Raw genomic sequence first — 19,114 nt, 5'->3', positions numbered from 1 at the left:
ATAACAGAATATTGGAATGCACTGTTTTGCCAACTGTACAATAGTCTGTTTCCTTAACTAACATTCTGACCATGGGGTATTGTTAGGTCTGTACATGACACTGTACTGATTATCTCTGTAGGTAAATATCTGCATGTGAGATGAAATATTTTTATGTTAACTGCCATTTTCTTTCCTTTCATAAATTGCCTGTTCCTGTTCTTGGTCCTTACATCTATATACATATTTTTTTTCATTCAGGTTTTTCATTTATAAGAGTGCTTAACTGTTCAGAATACTTACCCATTTCCTATACTGCATTTTTCATATATTTTTCAATTGGTCAATTTGGAACCTGCATTCTTTGTCTTGGGAATTAAAATCATGGTTGAGCAACAGAGGTCAGTATACTTTATAGAGCTTTGCTTTGTTTTGGAGAGAGCCTGAAGCCTGCATTTTTCCATGGCTAGGACAGAAGAGAGATGGGGAAAGGGAAAAAAGTGTGCATGTGTGTGTGTGCGTGCGCGGGCGTGCGTTCACACGTACCCCCAAGTCACCCTCCTTAGGGTGAAGATGTTGTGAGATGCCCAACTGAACAGAGGGGAGAGCCCAGAACTCCTGGGGGAATCCCCACTTCCACGGCCAATAAGGCGAATGTGTCACTGGGAAAAGGTATTCCCTTCTGAGTTCTTCATCCCAGGTCAGACTTTAAAATGTTCCTTTAAGAAGGACTTTATTAGGCAGAGAGGTCTTGCCCTGAATTAGCAGGTAGCACATTAATGGCACCTTAATGCCTAACAGGGATTATTTGAACATAGGCTCAGCACCAAAGAACAGAGATTCCTGAGGTGAAGAAGAAATAACAAAACATAATCCAGAAATGGGCTTATTCACTGTCTTTTCTGGTCACCTCATTGGCTGAGCAATTAAATAATGCTATAAATAAATAAATTGTCAAATGGAGCAATTATTCCTTCAGAAGAATTCCAATGAATACATATATGAGATTATCAATATGGAAAACTTCCATTAGAATACCACAGTCATAATTGTTGCAGGCAAGACTAACTGAAGAGTCCTAAAATTAGCGAGCAAAACACATAGCCTCAAAATATCTCTCTCAACATATTTAATGATCATGGTGATGTTGACATATATTCACACAGTTTTTAATACTCCTTCTACCAGGAGTTGGAACTTGATTCTCCTTCCCTGGTGTGGGAACTGGACTCAGGGGCTTGCTTCCAACAAATAGAGGTTGGAGCAGGGAAAACAGTACCTCTGCAATGGAGAAACGTGGCAGATACCACCTCAATCAAGTGATCAAGGTTACCATCATCGGTAGTAGGACATATTGATATCTTGCACTCTTTGATGTGATGTCATGAGAAGGACACACCATTTCTGTGATTTTCTTCCCAACCATATATAACACTATAATCATGAAAAAATATCAGACTAACTCAATCTGAGGAACATTCTACAAAACACCTGACTAGCACGCCTCAAAACTGTCCAGGTCATCAAAGACAAGGAGAGTGGGAGATTTGAGGAGACGAAAAGAGACATGACAAATAAATGCAATGTAGGATTCTTATTTGGGTCCTAGATGGGGGGGAAAAAAAGGACATTAGTAGAAAACCTGGAGAGATCCAAATAAAGTCTCCAGTTTAATTGATAGTATTAAATCAATGTTAATTTCCCAGTTATGAATATCACACCATGGTTATATAAGATGTTAGCATGAGGTAAGTTTATGGGAACTCTCTTATTCTTTGAAATTCTTCTGCAGTTCTAAAATTATTTCAAAATAAAAAATTAGGGAGAGAAAACTACCCACATCTCATAAGGATAGACTCTATTATAGAAAAGCTACTATAAACAGGAACACGATCTGTTGTAACTAAATCATTGTTATCACGAGGAGTGGATTGGTCCTGTTGTCATTTCATCCTGTAAAGCAGGTAAAATACTGTTTCATTTCCACTGTCAAGAGTGTACGATTCATAGATTTCAACAGTCACAGAAGATGAAGTTATTTGATTTTTTAAAGAAATGTTAAGATCAGAGAAATGGCTCGTATTACTGGGATGTTTTTACTCTCCATTTGTTTAGAAATAGAAAACAATGTGGAGAGCCAGAGTCTATTTATTCTAGGGCTGCCCTGGTTACCATGGGAAAAGCCTGATTGCAGCTGACAACGTAAATATGTTGGGCTCAGGAGCTGCTGAAATTCGAGGTCAGACGTGAGGTTTGGCTGCACACTATGGCTGTTTCAGATTCCTCTCAAGCATCTCGTTTTCCTTGGCTACTGAATTACTCAGGAAGGCTAACTGCTCATAGGAGGCGCATGGAAGAGCTAGTTTGTTCTCTGGGTTGGGGTTGGTGATGCAGAAGCTATCCCAGGCACATAAATATTCTAACAAGTTTCATCTTGTCACAATAGAGTCATAAAGTTGTTCCGTTCAGCACACGATAATGGCTTTGTAATTCAATTACTGGTGGTATTTGTCTTCTGGGATTTATCTGCCTTAAACTTCAACACTGATGTAAAACCCTTTACCATAAATCTCATAAATGCTGCAGCAAGTTCCATTCCCCCCACCCCACCCCAGGGCACATCTTGCCATGCCTGTGAAAACCTTGACAGCTTTCTGTAAATTATGGAATTGCTCTGTTTAGAGGTGTTGATGTTTTAAGTTCCAGAGTCAACAATGAAAAAACAGTGGGACTAGTGTTACTTCCTCTAGTTATTGTCTTTAGAGGAAGACAGATCCTGATAGACAGAAAGACAAAGTTCCATTCTTAATCCAAAGGGCTGTTTTCAGCCACTTACTTAGAATTTTGTAGAAGGGATTCCTGCAAGTCAGAAGTCAGATATGATGAGCCCTAAGTTTTTTTAAGAATCCTGAGATTCTGATGCATAAACACATCAGGGCTAGTCATCTACAAGGATTCAGCATCTTACAGTTGCTTTTAATATCTTCCTCAGCCCACTCTGCATTTCATTCCTACCCAGTCAAATGATCCAGGTTCTGGGTCTCCACTACCCTCCTATGTAGAATTCACCATTCCATATCTCATTAGTTATCTATTTAGACAACCCTATCTAACCTTTGATTTGAAAAAAAATATCTATGGTTGTCTCATCTCCAGTATCCACTCCTCATCTTTCAATCATTCAACAAATATTTATTGTGTACCCATCTCATCAATTCCAAAACGCTCTTTTTTTTAAATTTTAACATCTCTTAAATTAGTAGGTGTCTTAAAATCATTGAAATGATAAAGTTTAATAGGCAGAATTATTTTGACAGATACACAAAATAAGGGTGCATCCTCATTTAATGAAATTTTAGATTTGAAGCTACATGGTGTATACCAGGTACCGTTCGGGGCACTTTACTATCCTAGATTTTTGGTCAATTTCTTCTCATCTTTGGCCTATTAACAGACAAATTCCTTTCCTTAGGAACCATTCCCTAGAGACTCATCCTCATCTAATTTAATATAAATATGTTTGTGTGCGTGCGTGTGTGTGTGTAAATCTTTTCCTTTCTTTTTCCTCTTTCCCATTCCTCTGTTTTGACATAAAATGTGTTAAGGTGGCTGACCTTACACGTTGGTATTTTAATTATGGAATACAGAAATTATGTATTTAATTATGGAATACAGAAATTATGTATTTAATTATGGAATACAGAAAGGGGAAGTATGACTCCCAAGAAGGAGAAGATCACCCAAGGATATTCCCGACATGGGCAATTGTTTTTTCATCTTTTTAGGAAGATATTTATCATGTTTTAAGTTGTATGGGGGGGTTCTCTCATGCTAGGTAGATGCATAATTTTGTTTTTGTATTCATTTGGAAGTCATACATGATTTAAAATGATGTGCACAGGCGCCAAGTTTTCAAGGGGTGGACTCTGGTGATTTTGCACTGGATCAACCTGGCGAAGCTGCGACTATGTTTTCCAGAGTCTCTGTATGGTTTCCAGTTATAATGGACTGAAAGGAAATATGTGTGACATCTGCAAGGCAGGAGGGAAGTAGTGGCTATTTCACTCTGAAGGTCCTTTTGGCTAGAGGTGGTGGGACGCACTGCAGAAGGACTGGTAGTTTCTATCTGGTTTGTCCTTGCTCTTCCCTTCACAATTACAAGTCCAGCTTTTCTTCCAGACTTCTAGTCTTATGACCTTAGGTGTCAAGCCAGATGCTTGGCTGCAAACTCACAGAGGGGCAGCTAAGCAGGGGCAATATCCTTCCACAGACTTCTCTAGGGGCTCCCTTTGCAACCCCACCTCAGCAGCTGCAGGCCCCCTTGAGGGCAGGGGCTGTTTCCTCTATCTTTATGGCCAGGAGTTAGCTCTGAAAATGACTCAACTGATGTAAATTAAATGAATTGTAAGATAAGAGTTTTCAACTATTTGAGAAGCTACAAAATAAAACAGTAAGCTGATTTTCTATCCATTGTTCTTAATTCTGCGGCAACAAAAACAAAACTCATGCACACATTAAAAATGCCCACTGGAAATATAAATTATTAAATCAAATATCAAAGTGAGATGGCCACATCGCAGAAACTCATTAATACCCACCTCGCCCTATCCCTCTTTTAAGTAATAGTTCATATTTATTCACCATGTATTATGTGTTTAGAGTGTAACCTGGAATCTCATTTTAATCCTGACAACAAATATATGAGGAAGACACTATTATGATGACTGTCATACAAATGAAGACAACAAGGCTTAAAGAAGTTAACTAAATAGCTCATCGTCACACCCCTTGAAAACAGGATTCTGTTGATACCACAAGCATTCTGACTCCAGATCCCTCACTCTGAAACACCAAACACCATCTCTCACTGGCTAAGTGGAACATACAAAGGTGGACGATGATTAACTGAGCAAGGGAAACCACATACACAGACACTGGACACACCCACAGGCTCTTGAACTTGAAGGCTAAATGAAGTCTGATCACTAGGGCATAAGTCAATTTTTTTAAATATTAGTATAAATTAGGAAGCCATAATTATGAGGATTTTCCCCTCTTTCACTCTTTCACTGCCATCTCTTGTACTCTGCCATCATGAGAGTTCTTAGTGGAAATCCAGAGAAATGACTGCATCTCAGGTGCTCAGAGATAGAGGAATTACATTCCATGGAGACAAGAAGTCATCAAGGAGGACAGGAATCAATAATGGCCATTAGTGAATGAAGGTCACGAGAAAAGTGATGGGCTCACAGTGTAGCAGGGGAAACTAACTTAATTTGTAGGGAAAACTTGCTAATCACAGGAAGAGATTAAGAAGTGGAGGAAGGTGCAAGTGGATAGGGAAATAGCACTCAAGTGGAGCTCATTAACAGGAAAAAAAAAAAAAAAAAGATAAAACACCAGTCCTCTCGAGGATAATGAAAATCCTCTTATCCAGCACGCCTAGTATAGGTGCCAGAAATGTCCCATTGGAGCTCTTGGTATGTGATCTCAGGAATGATTTCCTGCTATTTCTCTCTGCTCCTTACCCAAGCCACGCACATGGTTCGGCTCAGAGGCTCAGAACCAGAAGAGACTGCCAGAGAAGAGAGGATAAAGTCCATGCTCCAAAGGACGGAGGGTTCTGAGTTCCTCACCTGAATTCCATATTCTGAAGTGTGTAGAGGATCTGTCAATATCCTAGGGCACAGCTCCCTGTGAGAACGGTCTCGGAGGCAGCCACTCTGTTTTTGTTTAAATTCCTCTGCTAACATGGATCTCATGACTCCTTAGGACAGCCTGTCGAGTTAATAAACAACCTACTGCACAGAAAACTGTTCCTTTTACTGATCTAGAATCCTCCCCACCTTTCAATATACACTTTGATGGCTTCAGTGGCTTAGAAGTCTAACCTATTCAGGCTGGAAGGAAAAACAGGTCATCTATTATGGTTCCCTGATCAAGTCCATTCAAGATGAGTTTCAACTGGAGGTTTATGTTTGTGCATATACATATATATGTGTACTTGGTGAATTTCTGCGTGTGTGTGTACACACTACAGTTTCTGCTATTCCATTTATTGTTGTACGCAAGATAGAAATACGTTAATGACAGTCTTGGTCCTTAAGGAACTTATCCTCCATCAGGAGATGGAAATGAGGAAATAAAAAGATAGAGTACATACTAAGTGCTAAGTTACTTAATAATAATTATGATAATATGCCATTTTTGATTCTCAAAATAAGCCTTCGAATAAGGAAACTGAAGCTCGGGCAGGTGAAGTAGTTTCTCAAGATCACCCAGGTAGTAGACAGTGAAGCTCAGATTTGAAGCTTCATATGCCGGCTCTAAGCCTGTACTCTTTCAACCAATCCCGCACGCAGATCTGTAATACAACGCATGCTATGACACATTATGTTTTATTTATGACATAATCACATTTAAGTTCGAAGAAAGAGATTCTTCTTGCCTAGAAAAACAAGAAGCAAGAACCAAAGAAGGCTACATGGTAGACCATCAGCATAAGGCCATAAAGGTCTGATATTGTGATCCTAATAATGACAAATACCCTCATACATTATCATTGCATTCAAAGACCAAAACTGTCCTGATACATAGTAGGTGCTAAAATCAATCACTGCAAAAACAAAGAAGGACAGTTTATCCCCAGGTAAGAGTTGTATAAAACCATAGAGATAAGATGTATAGACTGCTCCACAGACTAACCAGTGCTTAGAATTATCTGGCCTTCTGGAATTCGGCACAAAGAACTAGGAGTGGGGCTTCCCTGGTGGCGCAGTGGTTGAGAATCTGCCTGCCAATGCAGGGGACACGGGTTCGAGCCCTGGTCTGGGAAGATCCCACATGCCGCGGAGCAGCTGGGCCCGTGAGCCACAACTACTGAGCCTGCGCGTCTGGAGCCCATGCTCCGCAACAAGAGAGGCCGCGATAGTGAGAGGCCCGCGCACCGCGATGAAGAGTGGCCCCCGCTTGCCGCAACTAGAGAAAGCCCTCGCACAGAAACGAAGACCCAACACAGCCAAAAATAAATAAATAAATAAATAAAATAAAATATGTATGTTATCTCTAAAAAATAATAATAATAAATAAATGGATAGTAACATTAAATGTTAAAAAAAAAAAAAAAGAACTAGGAGCATGGCGGTTGGGTCAGAAAATATATATCTGAACCCAGGTTTGCAAGAACCTGGTTACATTCTTACTCTTTTTAATTTTATGTTGTAGGCAATGAGGAATGGGGCAAACACTTGATCAGGGAAATGCTTACACGATTCCTCTGGCAGTAGCTACGATATGAGGAGATGGATGGAGGGGCTTTTTCACCATTCCTAGTGAGGGGGATGCTGAACCAGTGTAATGCTAGGGAGGGTGGAAGAGGAGGTGGACAGATATAACTTCACTGAGGTAGAACCAGTGGGACCTGGAAACCCAAAGATTTAAGAGTGAGTAAGAGAAGAGTTGAATATGACCCTAAGGCGCTGAGGCTGGGATGTAGGAAATACAGAAATATGGAAGCTATAGAAAAAGTTGATTTTGAATGGCGGGATGTTCCACTGCCAGCTCACATGAAATTGAAAGCGAGTGATGGTGTTTTTCAAGATGTTCTCGGCAGACAATGACTGGTTTCATAGATGTGGGTGAAGGATGAGGCAGAGTATCATTAAAAAATAGCCATACACCCTATCTAATCCAATACTATCAAATACACTAACACATTTTCTAGTTATTTTGATAGCATAGAGTTTTACTTTATATATTACTTTATACATTACAATTTACATATACATGTATATATACATATATATATTTGTTCTTTTTGTAACATCATTCGACTTCACCCCATCTCCAATTTGCAAAACCTGAGAAAGGAAAAGTAGAGAGAATTCTCTTGTTATTGAATCCATTAAACCCATCTGGAGAAAGAGAAAAGAGTCATTTCATGCCATATCCCCTCCAAGCCCCTTTGGTGTGAGTGGCTTAGAAGTCTTGGAGATGCCGTGTTGAATGCCAGCATATCTGAAGGAAGAAGAGGAAGGGTCATGGTGACCTGGTGAATATAAAACAAACTATCAAACAACAAGGCACATAAAATGCTGAAACTGGCTTGGCAGAAATATTCAACAAGGACTAGATGATGAGCAGTAGTGCCATGAATCAGCACAGAGAGAAACTATTTTAAGTCCCAGAGTGTTTTCTGACTATAGCCAGATATATTAACAAAAGTTTATGGATCTGCCTCTTACACCTGAGGTTAGATGAGAGGACCTTGGGTAGGAAGTGATGACTTCATGTATAACTTTGCTGTACACCTGAAACCAACACAACACTGTAAATCAATTATACTTCAATAAAAAAACAAATGTCTTTGGAAACAAAAGAAGAGAAAGAAAAAAGAAAAGAGATGATGACTTCAATGAGCCTCTGGATCAAGTAGAGTCTAGAAAAAGTTAGACCTGATTTATCAGATCCATGAGCCAATACTGCTTAAAAATTTTTTTTTCTTAAAACAGGTTGCATTTTTCTATCACAGGTCTTGACGGAGTTTTGATCAATAAATCATTTCACATCATTGATTGGAGGATTGTTTAAAACAACATACGCGGGGCTTCCCTGGTGGTGCAGCTGAGAGTCCGCAGGTTGAGAGTCCGCCTGCCGATGCAGGGGACACGGGTTCGAGCCCTGGTCTGGGAAGATCCCACGTGCCGCGGAGCAACTAGGCCCTTGAGCCACAACTACTGAGCCTGCGCGTCTGGACCCTGTGCTCCATAACAAAAGAGGCCGCGATAGTGAGAGGCCCGCGCACTGCGATGAAGAGTGGCCCCCGCTTGCCGCAACTAGAAGAGAAAGCCCTGGCACAGAAACGAAGACCCAACACAGCCAAAAATAAATAAATAAATAATTAAAAAAAAAAAAAAAAAAAACAACATACGCAAAGTACTCGGCACAGAGCTTGGCACACAGTAAGTGCTCAAGAAATGGGACTTGTTGCCAAAGATGTGCAATGGGAAGTCATTCATACTGACTGGCATTGAACAATGGGGATGAATGAGAATGTGGAAACTTGCTCAAACACATTGAGTATGGAGCCGGAAGTATCCCTATATCCCTCTGCTATATAATACAGCTTCCTTATGCCCCCTGAGGGACACCACTGAAACAAGATGGCATTCCAGAATAACAACAGGTTCACTGTCGAGCCGACTCTTAATTTTCCACGTGTGAATTTGTCACAGAAAACATGTAATCGCCATTCAGCTGTCCCTGTTTCCAGCCAGCCCCCTATATGTCAGAACGACATAATCAATAAGGTACATCTGAACGTATTTTTAATTAAGTGAAACAGTTCTAAGATTGCCTTGTCTTTTGCATAGATAATAGATCACTGAGTGGTTTCTAACGAAAACTGCCTTCCATTGCTTTGTCCTAAAGTCGAATCAGACGCCAACAAACCACATTCATCAACCTCTAACAGCAAACTTGGCTTTTGGCAAAAGCTTCACTTATTCAAGGCATTTGGCTAACATTGGTCCTCCATTTCATGTTCTTCTTCAGTGTCAAATGCAACACGTTGGCTCTTATCTATCGAACTGTTAAACTAACAGTTATTATGGGGGATACAGGTGGAAAATAAGTCTTGAGTTTTGAGCTGATCTTTACTATCGCAAGCAAGAGCCATGGACCCAGAGAGACCAAGTTTCAAAACCTGGCTGTATTACATTTTATGTTGGGTAAACTATATCACTTTTCTATTTCAGCAAAACGAGAGTAAAAATCCCTACCTCACAATCCTGTTATGAGGATCAAAGGGCATGATTTATCATGTGCCCAGACCATTGTATATAGTTAATTAACAAATACAAATCCCTATTATGGAACATTATCTTGCTGGCACTCAGTTCTCCCATCTGTATTTTTTCCGTAATTAAAATCTATCCCTCTATTTTATGGTAACAGAATCTTTTTCTCTTTTTTTTCCTTTTTAGAAATCTTCTCTCCTCCAACCTTGAGCCATGCAGTTTAACTGGGACTCAACACCATCTCCTATTTCAGTTCCCAGGGAAGATATGCGTCTGACCTACATGAGTAATGCATGGGAATCACTGCTGGGATTCAATCCCTGGAAACATGAGGAAAGAGGCAGACTGGTTTGATGGAGCTTCCAAACTGTTAGGTTGTAAGACTAAAGCTGATGATGTCCATCATTGCTACGAATGGGGAAAGCAACCTGAGAATGAAGCCAACATGGGGGAGAAACAAAACTAAGAGATGTAAAAAGTCAGCTACTATTAATAATATTACTATTAGCCAGTGGGAACTTAATACAACTCTTAGATGCCAGGCATATAACCAATTCACAAGAAACAACTCATTTGATTAAGTAGGTATTAATTATCTTCACTTTACAGGGGAAAAAAACTGAGGCACACAGAACTTAACTTCCCCATGACCCCTTACTTAGTAAATGGCAAAGCTAGAACTCACACCTCAGTATCTCTGAGCCCCTTAACTTCCAGGCTGTACTGCCTCCTAGTATAATTGATTTCTGACATAGTAAAGAACAAGACTGCTATAGCAGTTAGTTGAATGAACAGACACCTATTCTATTAAGGGCAATATTGTGCTAAAATATGTTTTATAAGATGCCCTAAACATGTAAATCGGTTTTGGAAGCAATTTAAATTCCTTGGAAGAAAGTTCATATGTATGTCAGTATGCTAGTACTATCAACAACCACCGTGAACATAAGGATAAACTGTTACACTCCATAATTTTTTCACAGTTGCCACTGATTACTTCCAGGGGTGGCATTACTACTGCCACCCAAAATAAAGATATTTCTTAAGTGTACTAGGTGATGAGGAAAAGATATGAATTCATCTTCATTTTTCTCCATGGGAAATGCTATATTATTACCCAGGGTCACTCGTCAATTCAATTTAGCACTAGAAAAGTTCCCCTTAGTCACCTCTACACTCCCACAGCCAGGCTTCAAGCAGAAATGATTAATGAGAGCTTCTTTCAGTTAAGCTTGCTGAATAACCCTAGATAGCCCTATAGTTCTTATGTAATTTGAAGCAACTGATTTCCAGGAGTCTAATAAATACTGCTTTGAATGACACCTTTTCTGCCAGCCTTAGGAAGTTGCTCAGAGTCAGAAAATACAGACCATGTGGCCAGAGACCAAGAGATTTCATCAACAGTCATGTGCACTGTGCAATTTACAAGGTCTCATGCTTTCTCTGGAAAAATCAACCTAGCTTAAAGAACCCAAGGAGGCCATTTGCCAAGCCCAGTTGGAGAGATACACACGCAGGCATGGTGGCCAAACGAGCTTTGGATTTTCTCTTCTCATCTGCCTGAATGGGCTAGATTTCTAGGGCTCACAGCTCCAGCCCAGAAAAAAAATTCCAAGAGGCCTAGGCAATAGAGTCCACTGATTTAGTAGCTCATGGGCTTTGAAGCCATTCTGCCTGCATTTGAACCTGGCTCTGCCACTTTCTGGCTGTGTGACCTTGGCTAAATTACTTGACCTCTCCATGCCATAGGTTCCCGATCTTGACCTCTCCATGCCATAGGTTCCCGATCTGTTAGGGATGATAATGCAAGGCTTACTTCATAGAATTGTTCTGAGGATTAAATTGCTTAAGTTTGAATAATGCCTATCACAACGTCAGGCCTTGAATGGAGAGACTCCATTCCCAGAGGCAGAGAAGGGGTATCATTCATTTCACTCAACAGACAGATTAATTAGAATTTATATATGATCATGTGTATAGTTTTCATAAAGATAATGATATGACATTTGGTTACAAGGTCTTTGCTAATCAGGCTTACAGATAGAAGAACCCCATTCCAAGAACAGATAAGAATGGGTTCAATTACTACCAGCCAAAGCAATGATGGATTTGTTCACCTCCCAAAGCTGAGTGTAAATAAGCCCTTCAGTGAGCTAGAAGATACTGTGTACTATGTACCGTTTAACATGGGAAATTCTCTCATCCGTTTTTGTTTTTTGTTGTTTTTTTTTTTTTTTTGGTCAATGTTTTTCTTTGTTTCTATTGGTTGGAACAAACTTCTCTCCAGTCATTTGAGAACTGCAACTTTCTGCCTTCAATTGCTGGGTCCACATGCAGATATATTCAGTCACTTGGAAGCAGGACTTAAGGAATGATTGGTCCCTCATACCTTCTCATTGGCAAAGCATCAACTTCATTTCCAGGTTAAACCAGGGGAACCACATTAATTTAGTTTAGTCTTTTATTTATTTATTCTCTGAGGAGGCCGTTCTATGAACATATAACACCCAGTAAAAGAGAAAAAAATATGGACCTGCTTTCCAAAAAGGGACTTTATAATTTATAGGCAAAACACATGGAGATGCAAGGTATCTCATGAATAAGGGACAAAATGAATAAAGTGAGGAAGAGAAGAAATTCTGATCAGAGAAGGGAGACTCAGTGACAGCTACACCTGAATTCCTGGAGAGGGGCATCCAACTTAGATGCCAAAAACAAAGCTTCAGCCATTCCTGAGTGGGAGCAGCAGGGAAGAGGTGAATAAGTTCTGAGCAACAGAAACCCTATTTAGTTATCAATGTCTCTGTGATGCGGGAAGAAGAAGTATCTTTCCATATAGAAGTCTCTATGTGTTAACTTTGAGCCAGTTTGTTTGCAAATGACTTGTCTTTTACTTTTTCAGGCAGTTTCACTAGCGTTTTAAGAGATTTATCTGTTCTCTGGCTTTCAAATCCCACAGGGTCTTAGGGCAGTGTTTGAAAATAAGAAAGATAAAAATGCATTCCTCTTAGAAGTGAGAGAATTGGAGTGGTGGGGGAAGCTATTAGGTACCTGGAAGTCCCAAGGCATGATGAGAGGCAGTGTGATTTCAGGAGGAGTAAAGGGGAGACAATTTTTACTGTCCTAGTTGCAGGAAGCTCATTGGCTCCTAAAAGGTCATTGCCCCAATGATTCTCAATGATGTGAACACGGGATATTTAAACTCTTGTCTGAGCTAGTTCTGCAGAGCACTGTTTATACTAGCAGAAGTCTGGAAACAACCTAGATGCCCTTTCCATAGGCAGATTAGATAAATTAGGATAAGGCAGAATCACATCTTTTATAGGGTTTAGGTTGTAAATTCAAAAGGGATTGATAAGTAATGTCAACATTACACTAGAATGTTTTGTACTTTGTTCTTATTTTGCTGGGACCTAGGCCCTTGGAAACTCAGAAGCAAAAAGGAATTTGTACTATCCCTTCTTTTCAATTGTAGTAACCCAGGGAGGGAGGCCACCTCTAATCTAACCAGGGGGATGGGATCAGGAGGTAAAAAAAAAAAAAAAAAAGAATATTACTTTCTTTGCTTCCTTCTTTTCTGTGTTGTTCAAGCCACCCAGTCTACGGTATTTTGTTATAGCAGTCAAAACTGACTAAGAAAAAACAATTACTAATATGTATATTTATATGCATTTAGTAATTCAGAGAACATTTATGGAAGGATAAGTAAGAAACTAAAAACATTGGTTGCGTCCCATATGATGATGAGAATGTCTAGAAAACTTGAAAGCAGGAATGGGAAGAGGATCTGCTTTTAGACTAAATAAGATCTACTTATTTACACTGAAAACCTTTATATGAACATGCAGTATATGTGTGTATCATGCTTTTAGTAATAAAAGTCACTATTAAAATGTTCTTAAGTGTCTGTCTCAAAGTCTCATCAAAATATAACAAAACAACAGTTACAAAGCCCCTGTTGTCCATTAATCTCAGTTATCTATGTTGGGTTTGTTAAGTGATTTATGACACTGCTTTAACATTCCCTTAAGATGTTTACCACTCCAATGTCACCTTCTGCCCTCGGGGATGTGTGCGTAACCCAATAAGAACAGACTTCATGTGAGAGTTCTGGGTGAGGAAAAGATTCCAATGCTCATTTTCACAGGTGATATCTTTTTTTTTTTTTTCATGTAATGTCTGAAACATTTATATTAACATATTTCCATACATATTTCCATACAAGTACAAATATAAGATTTTTAGAAATTTCATGTAATGTCTGAAACATTTATATTAACATATTTCCATACATATTTCCATACAAATACAAATATGATTTTTAGAAATTTCATGTAATGTCTGAAACATTTATATTAACATATTTCCATACATATTTCCATACACAGGTGATATCTTAAATGTGCTACAAAATAGAGTGAGACTTACCAGTAGAACCTGTTCGGTACGACCCCTTCCTGGATAAGCTGCCACCTTCTCCCAAATTCAGCAGAGCTGTATAACTGTGGACAACAGAAAGTATTCAACACCACGACTTTACGGTACATTGAATGCACAGACATCGGTTCACTGGATTATTATTATTTTATTATTATTATTATTAACAATAATAATATCTACCATTTATTTAGCACCCATTCTATGCCAGATGAGTGCTCTGCATATCAGTTCTACTCCCCATGTACATTCTGCAAGGCAGACATTAATATCCCCATTTTAGAGTTGAGCAAACTGAAGCTCACAAAGATTAAGTGATTTATTGGAAATCACATGCCACTAAATATTAGAGTGAACTGGGATTCATACCCCGTTTTGCCTGGTGAGCTGTACCGCTGGCCCTAGCATAGGCAGACTGTTGTCTGGAATACAAAGAAGTCCAAAATCTAGACCTGGCTCTCAGAAAGCCAACAGTATAACCAAAACCTGACTGAAATAACGAGCATGCCACCAGTGATAAAGGAATGCAAAGGAAGGAGACTCAGAAGTCAATCAGGGATGCTTCCGAGATATGTGGGGATTCAATTGGGATCTGAATGAATGGCAGAATTCAAACTGACAAAAATGGGAGGGGCATTACTCACAAAGGGAACAACGTGGGTCAAAGGTGAGTAATGCAGGGACGGTATATGAATAAGCCTGGCTTATCTAAATAAATTTAGATGAAAATGTTGAGGGCAACTTGAAAAAGGCTTCGAAGGCCCAGTTAGGGAGACCAGAATCGATTCTGCAGGCAAGAGGAGCCGGTGTTGGTTTTTTTAAAAGGAAGCAGAGGAACTTCAGGCTCTAACAGCAGCCCACGTGGACTAAGCTCTTACTATGATCCAAGTGCTTCTCCTGCATTCCTTCATTTAATCCGCACACCATCACTCCCAGTATTATGGCCATTTTACTAATGGTTATTGAAGATTTCAAGTCCAGTTGCTACACTGCTTCAGTGCTTTCCAAGGGCAACTGCAAGGAAACACTTCTCATGAGACAGGGTCTAACCCTCCAAATACGCCTTCCCCTCCAAAGGTCTTTCTTCTCTTACATCTCGTTCTTCATTGCTGGCTTGCTCCATACCCCTGCTCTTCTCCAGTAATTTTTATAGCACCATGGAACCTTTTCTGCCTCTAGAAGTGTCCTCTGATGGCAGCCCAGGGATTCCCATTACTCTAGGTATTCTGGTTCCCATGGACATTTGGCTGCTGATTTGAAAAAATATCCTTTGGAACATCTCCTTTCTGCTATGTGCCTGGTCTGTAACCCACTCACATCCCAGTCGTCCACCACCGCATTTGCCAAATCCCACAGTGAATGGATGGTGAGTCACTCTGTACTGAGTACTATGATTGTCCTCCCTCTCCAGCCCCAGCACTCAGTGAAGGGTCAAATGACTCACCAAGTGACTCACCAAGGCTGCAGATGTACCAGCCATGTCCAAGAAATAAGTCAGCTCAAGTGGGTACTTACTGACCCTTGGAAGAGCTTGCCACGACATTGTATCCACTGGATCAAAACACATCCTGAAGTCAAAAAAAAGGCTGAAATATTTGGCTACCAAAGCGAGCAGCTTGCTTGGCCCCAACTACAGAGTATTTGGGCATCCAGCCAAGAAGAATCTGTGGCTTTTTCTTTCAAGTCTTATTATTTTCCTCTGCCCCATCATGCCTGGGGGAGAAAAGTTTCCTGGGTATATTTCATGCTTGATCCATTTTAAGAGCACCAAGGAGAAATGGGGAGACAGCTCCCCTCGTAGAGATGACAGAAGATAAGACAACATCCTCCCTCTTGATTCAGAACCCAAAGCAGCCAGAGGTTTCACGTCCTGCTTCTTGTTTCCCAGTATGTCCTGAACACTTGCATTTTAATATTCAGACTTGGATTACAACAGCAAGCACTTGATCCGGAGTGTCTGATACTTCCTCTCCCCTTGCACCACCTTTTTTAATTGAAACCCAGAGCTGCACTGCTTTCTACAAGTTTAAAGGAAACAGAGATCACACCACTGTGTGTGCTTATATCTATTTATAAATGTATGTTAATACCTATATTTATATACAAAGATTTATGCAAATGTAAGAGAATCAGGGTGGTTTGAAATAATAATTCTCTGTGAAGGCTAGACTCGCCACATATATTCTGAAAATCATATATAAACTCTGAGCTCTCCTAAGGCTACACCAAGGGATTGTTACCTCTGCCTTTACACAGAATTCATCTCTGTGAGGAATTGTTGGGTTCCAGCATCTGTGTGTATATATATTTTTTCTTCTATGTCTTTTTTAATTGATCGCCCTAGGCTTGGATTCAGAACCTGTGGACCAGTCAGGTATGTCCCATGATAATTGTTTTTATCCTCTTCAAGGGGATGCTTTGTTATTTGTAAGCATCCAGAGGCCCCTCAAGCAGTGGGTACACCAAACAATTCAATAAACCAAGCCTCTCTTATTCAGCTCAGTGACATCTTTTATAGTTTCCTATCTCAAAAGGTACCCCTTAGTGTCAGTGGACTCGCTTTCTCACCTTTCCATTCACACGTGGGCACATGCCCCCTGCCATGCCTTCACTGGTGCTACCCACTCTGGCAGAGGCGGCTTCAAGACTTGCCTACCTCAATGCCAGTCTTCTTTTTCGGTCCAGATCAGAGGACATCTTTTCTATGAACCCTCTCCTACACACTGAGATTTCCCAGTGGCCTCATTTCCAAAGAATTATGATACAAGGAATGCTATCAAACTATAGTCCACATATTTATATTTAACTTTCTTAGTAGCCTTTCAAGAGAGCCTTTTATTAATGCAAGGCAGAAATTCCTTCCTATCTAAAATCACTCTAAAATATCTGAGATCACTCACTGCCTCTTTGATGAGATCACAAAGTTTTTAGGTGTCTGGAATCCCATCCTTCTGTATCTAGAGAGTGCCTAGCACATAGTAGATGATGAAGGTAGGAAAAAAAAGTATTGACTTTACATCATGCAAATTGCCTAGTAATGGATCTACCTAGTAAAACACTCAGGTTTCCCAAAGGATAGACAAAGGTAATTTAGCAGAGGAATATGTTTTACTTCCATGGATCCATAGCTAGAGGTCTGTACCTAAAACCAACAAACAAAACTATAAGTATCAGTACATTTGAAACTCGCAAGGACTTGCAGGCAGGGTCTTGAATATTCACCCCTCAACAGAGCTGCTCTGTCTACTCTACCTACTATTTCAAACCTTTTCTCTCTAAGAAGTTAATTGTCCAGCCTGATGTTATACCAAGAAAAGAAGAAAACAACTCACAGCCATCCAAGATAATGTGCTAATTAAACCTGCAGAGTCTGGCAGCAAAGTTTTCCTCCACTAAAAAAAGTGCGATCAAAGCCTTTTTTACCCAATGACTGTCTCAGCCACCAGTGGAAGGCTTTCCGTGTAGAACGAGTCAATGTCCTTTAATAAAATTCAGAGTGTTGGCAGCACCTAAGTAAGATTTATTTCCCTCCCTGTCTGTCTCCGGCTCCAAGGTTTCTCAGTTCTGTCAGAACACAGAACTGAGAACTATCATTACTATCTGTCACATCAGAGAAAGCATCGGCCGCTTTCTCCAGCAGTGCCAAGCCTAGAGAATGAGCGAGGTAGAAAGATCAGGGGGAGGAAGAGAATATTTCAACTAGTTTTAGGAGAGCGCTGTTCATCTACTAACCCTCTGTCATGAACCCCCAAAGGCCACTCTTGGAGGGGTTTAGTTTAGTTTTGTTTTTCTAACACTGGTACAAAATGTTGGGGAACAAACAGAGTAGACATTTTAGACAAGGAGGGGGGAAGGATTCTGGTTAACTAAGAATGCAAGGCAGACAATCCTTCCCGTTTAGAATCACTCTAAACTATCTGAGACCACTTCCCCATCTCAGTAGATACAACTTAATGAGCACAAACCCATTGTTCATCTATGCTCAAGACCTTTTAGCAGCCTCAGGGGCCAACTCTCTAGTTCGTTATTATGCTGGTCTGGAGCTGTCAACACTTCTTGCCATGTTCCTCCTCTGAAGATTAACCCGTCCTTCCTTCTTCCCTCCCTCCCTCCCTCCCTTTCTTCTTTCCTTCCTTCCTTTCTTCCTTCCTTCCTTCTATTTTTTTTTTTTTTTTGACATCTCTGACTTTGACTTGTTTTCTTGCCACCTGCCTCTGTCTGCTATAAGAAGAGTGCAGATAAAAATAGAGTTAATTGCAAAGGATCCAATTTCAAGGGTTGGTTTTATTATGAGCTTTTAACCAATTGTACAGTCATCTCTGGTGTCATGCTCCAGAGGCCTGCAGGGCTGCAAGTTGGCTGAGGGGCACAGGTTCCAAGGGAGAATAAAGAGAGAGGCCACAGGAGGACAAATAGCTTGGGGGTGGGCAAAAGTGAGATTCATTGACTTTGCTCAGGATACCTAAACTATAGCAGATTAAGATGGGCTGAAAGAAGTGGGGCATGAGAGCAGCTGTTTCCAACTTTCATTTTCCATCTTCTTATCATTCACACTTTGGTTGAATCCCTAGCAGAGTGGCATCTTTCTTTGAATAGAAATTCCACTTCCTTGTGTTGATGCAAAAGCTTGCAAGCACCACTGTCTCCAAAAAGTCTTCTCAATAGTTCTAAACCAGAGCAATGCAGCCCCTCATTTTAGATCGCTAGATAGGTACACATTAGGAATTTTCTTTTGCAGCTAGGAAATCGGTGCAAGGACACCATTTGGTAGAAGGTAAGAGTGATAGCATGTTTCAGTCTTTGGTTGATGGGATTGGATGCTTTCACCACAAAGGTCCCCACGGTGACTTTCCCATCAGGAAGCAGGTCCCTGGGTCTCCCCTACGTGGGCTCCTGCAGAG

At 40.3% G+C, this 19,114-nt stretch overlaps 1 protein-coding gene across 8 annotated transcripts in view; it reads right to left on the bottom strand.

The window, feature by feature from the left end:
- SORCS1 (sortilin related VPS10 domain containing receptor 1) overlaps positions 1-19,114 on the bottom strand; it is a 577,597-nt gene that overhangs the window by 189,030 nt on the left and 369,453 nt on the right. For all 8 annotated transcript variants that reach the window (XM_059899261.1, XM_059899265.1, XM_059899263.1 and 5 more), the window contains exon 5: positions 14,205-14,278. In XM_059899261.1, the coding sequence (XP_059755244.1) occupies positions 14,205-14,278 (74 nt within the window). The remainder of the gene's footprint in view (positions 1-14,204; positions 14,279-19,114) is intronic.

Source organism: Balaenoptera ricei, chromosome 16 (genome assembly GCF_028023285.1).
Source record: "Balaenoptera ricei isolate mBalRic1 chromosome 16, mBalRic1.hap2, whole genome shotgun sequence".
Taxonomy (NCBI): Eukaryota; Metazoa; Chordata; class Mammalia; order Artiodactyla; family Balaenopteridae; genus Balaenoptera; species Balaenoptera ricei.
This window is presented reverse-complemented; position numbering and strand designations above follow the sequence as displayed.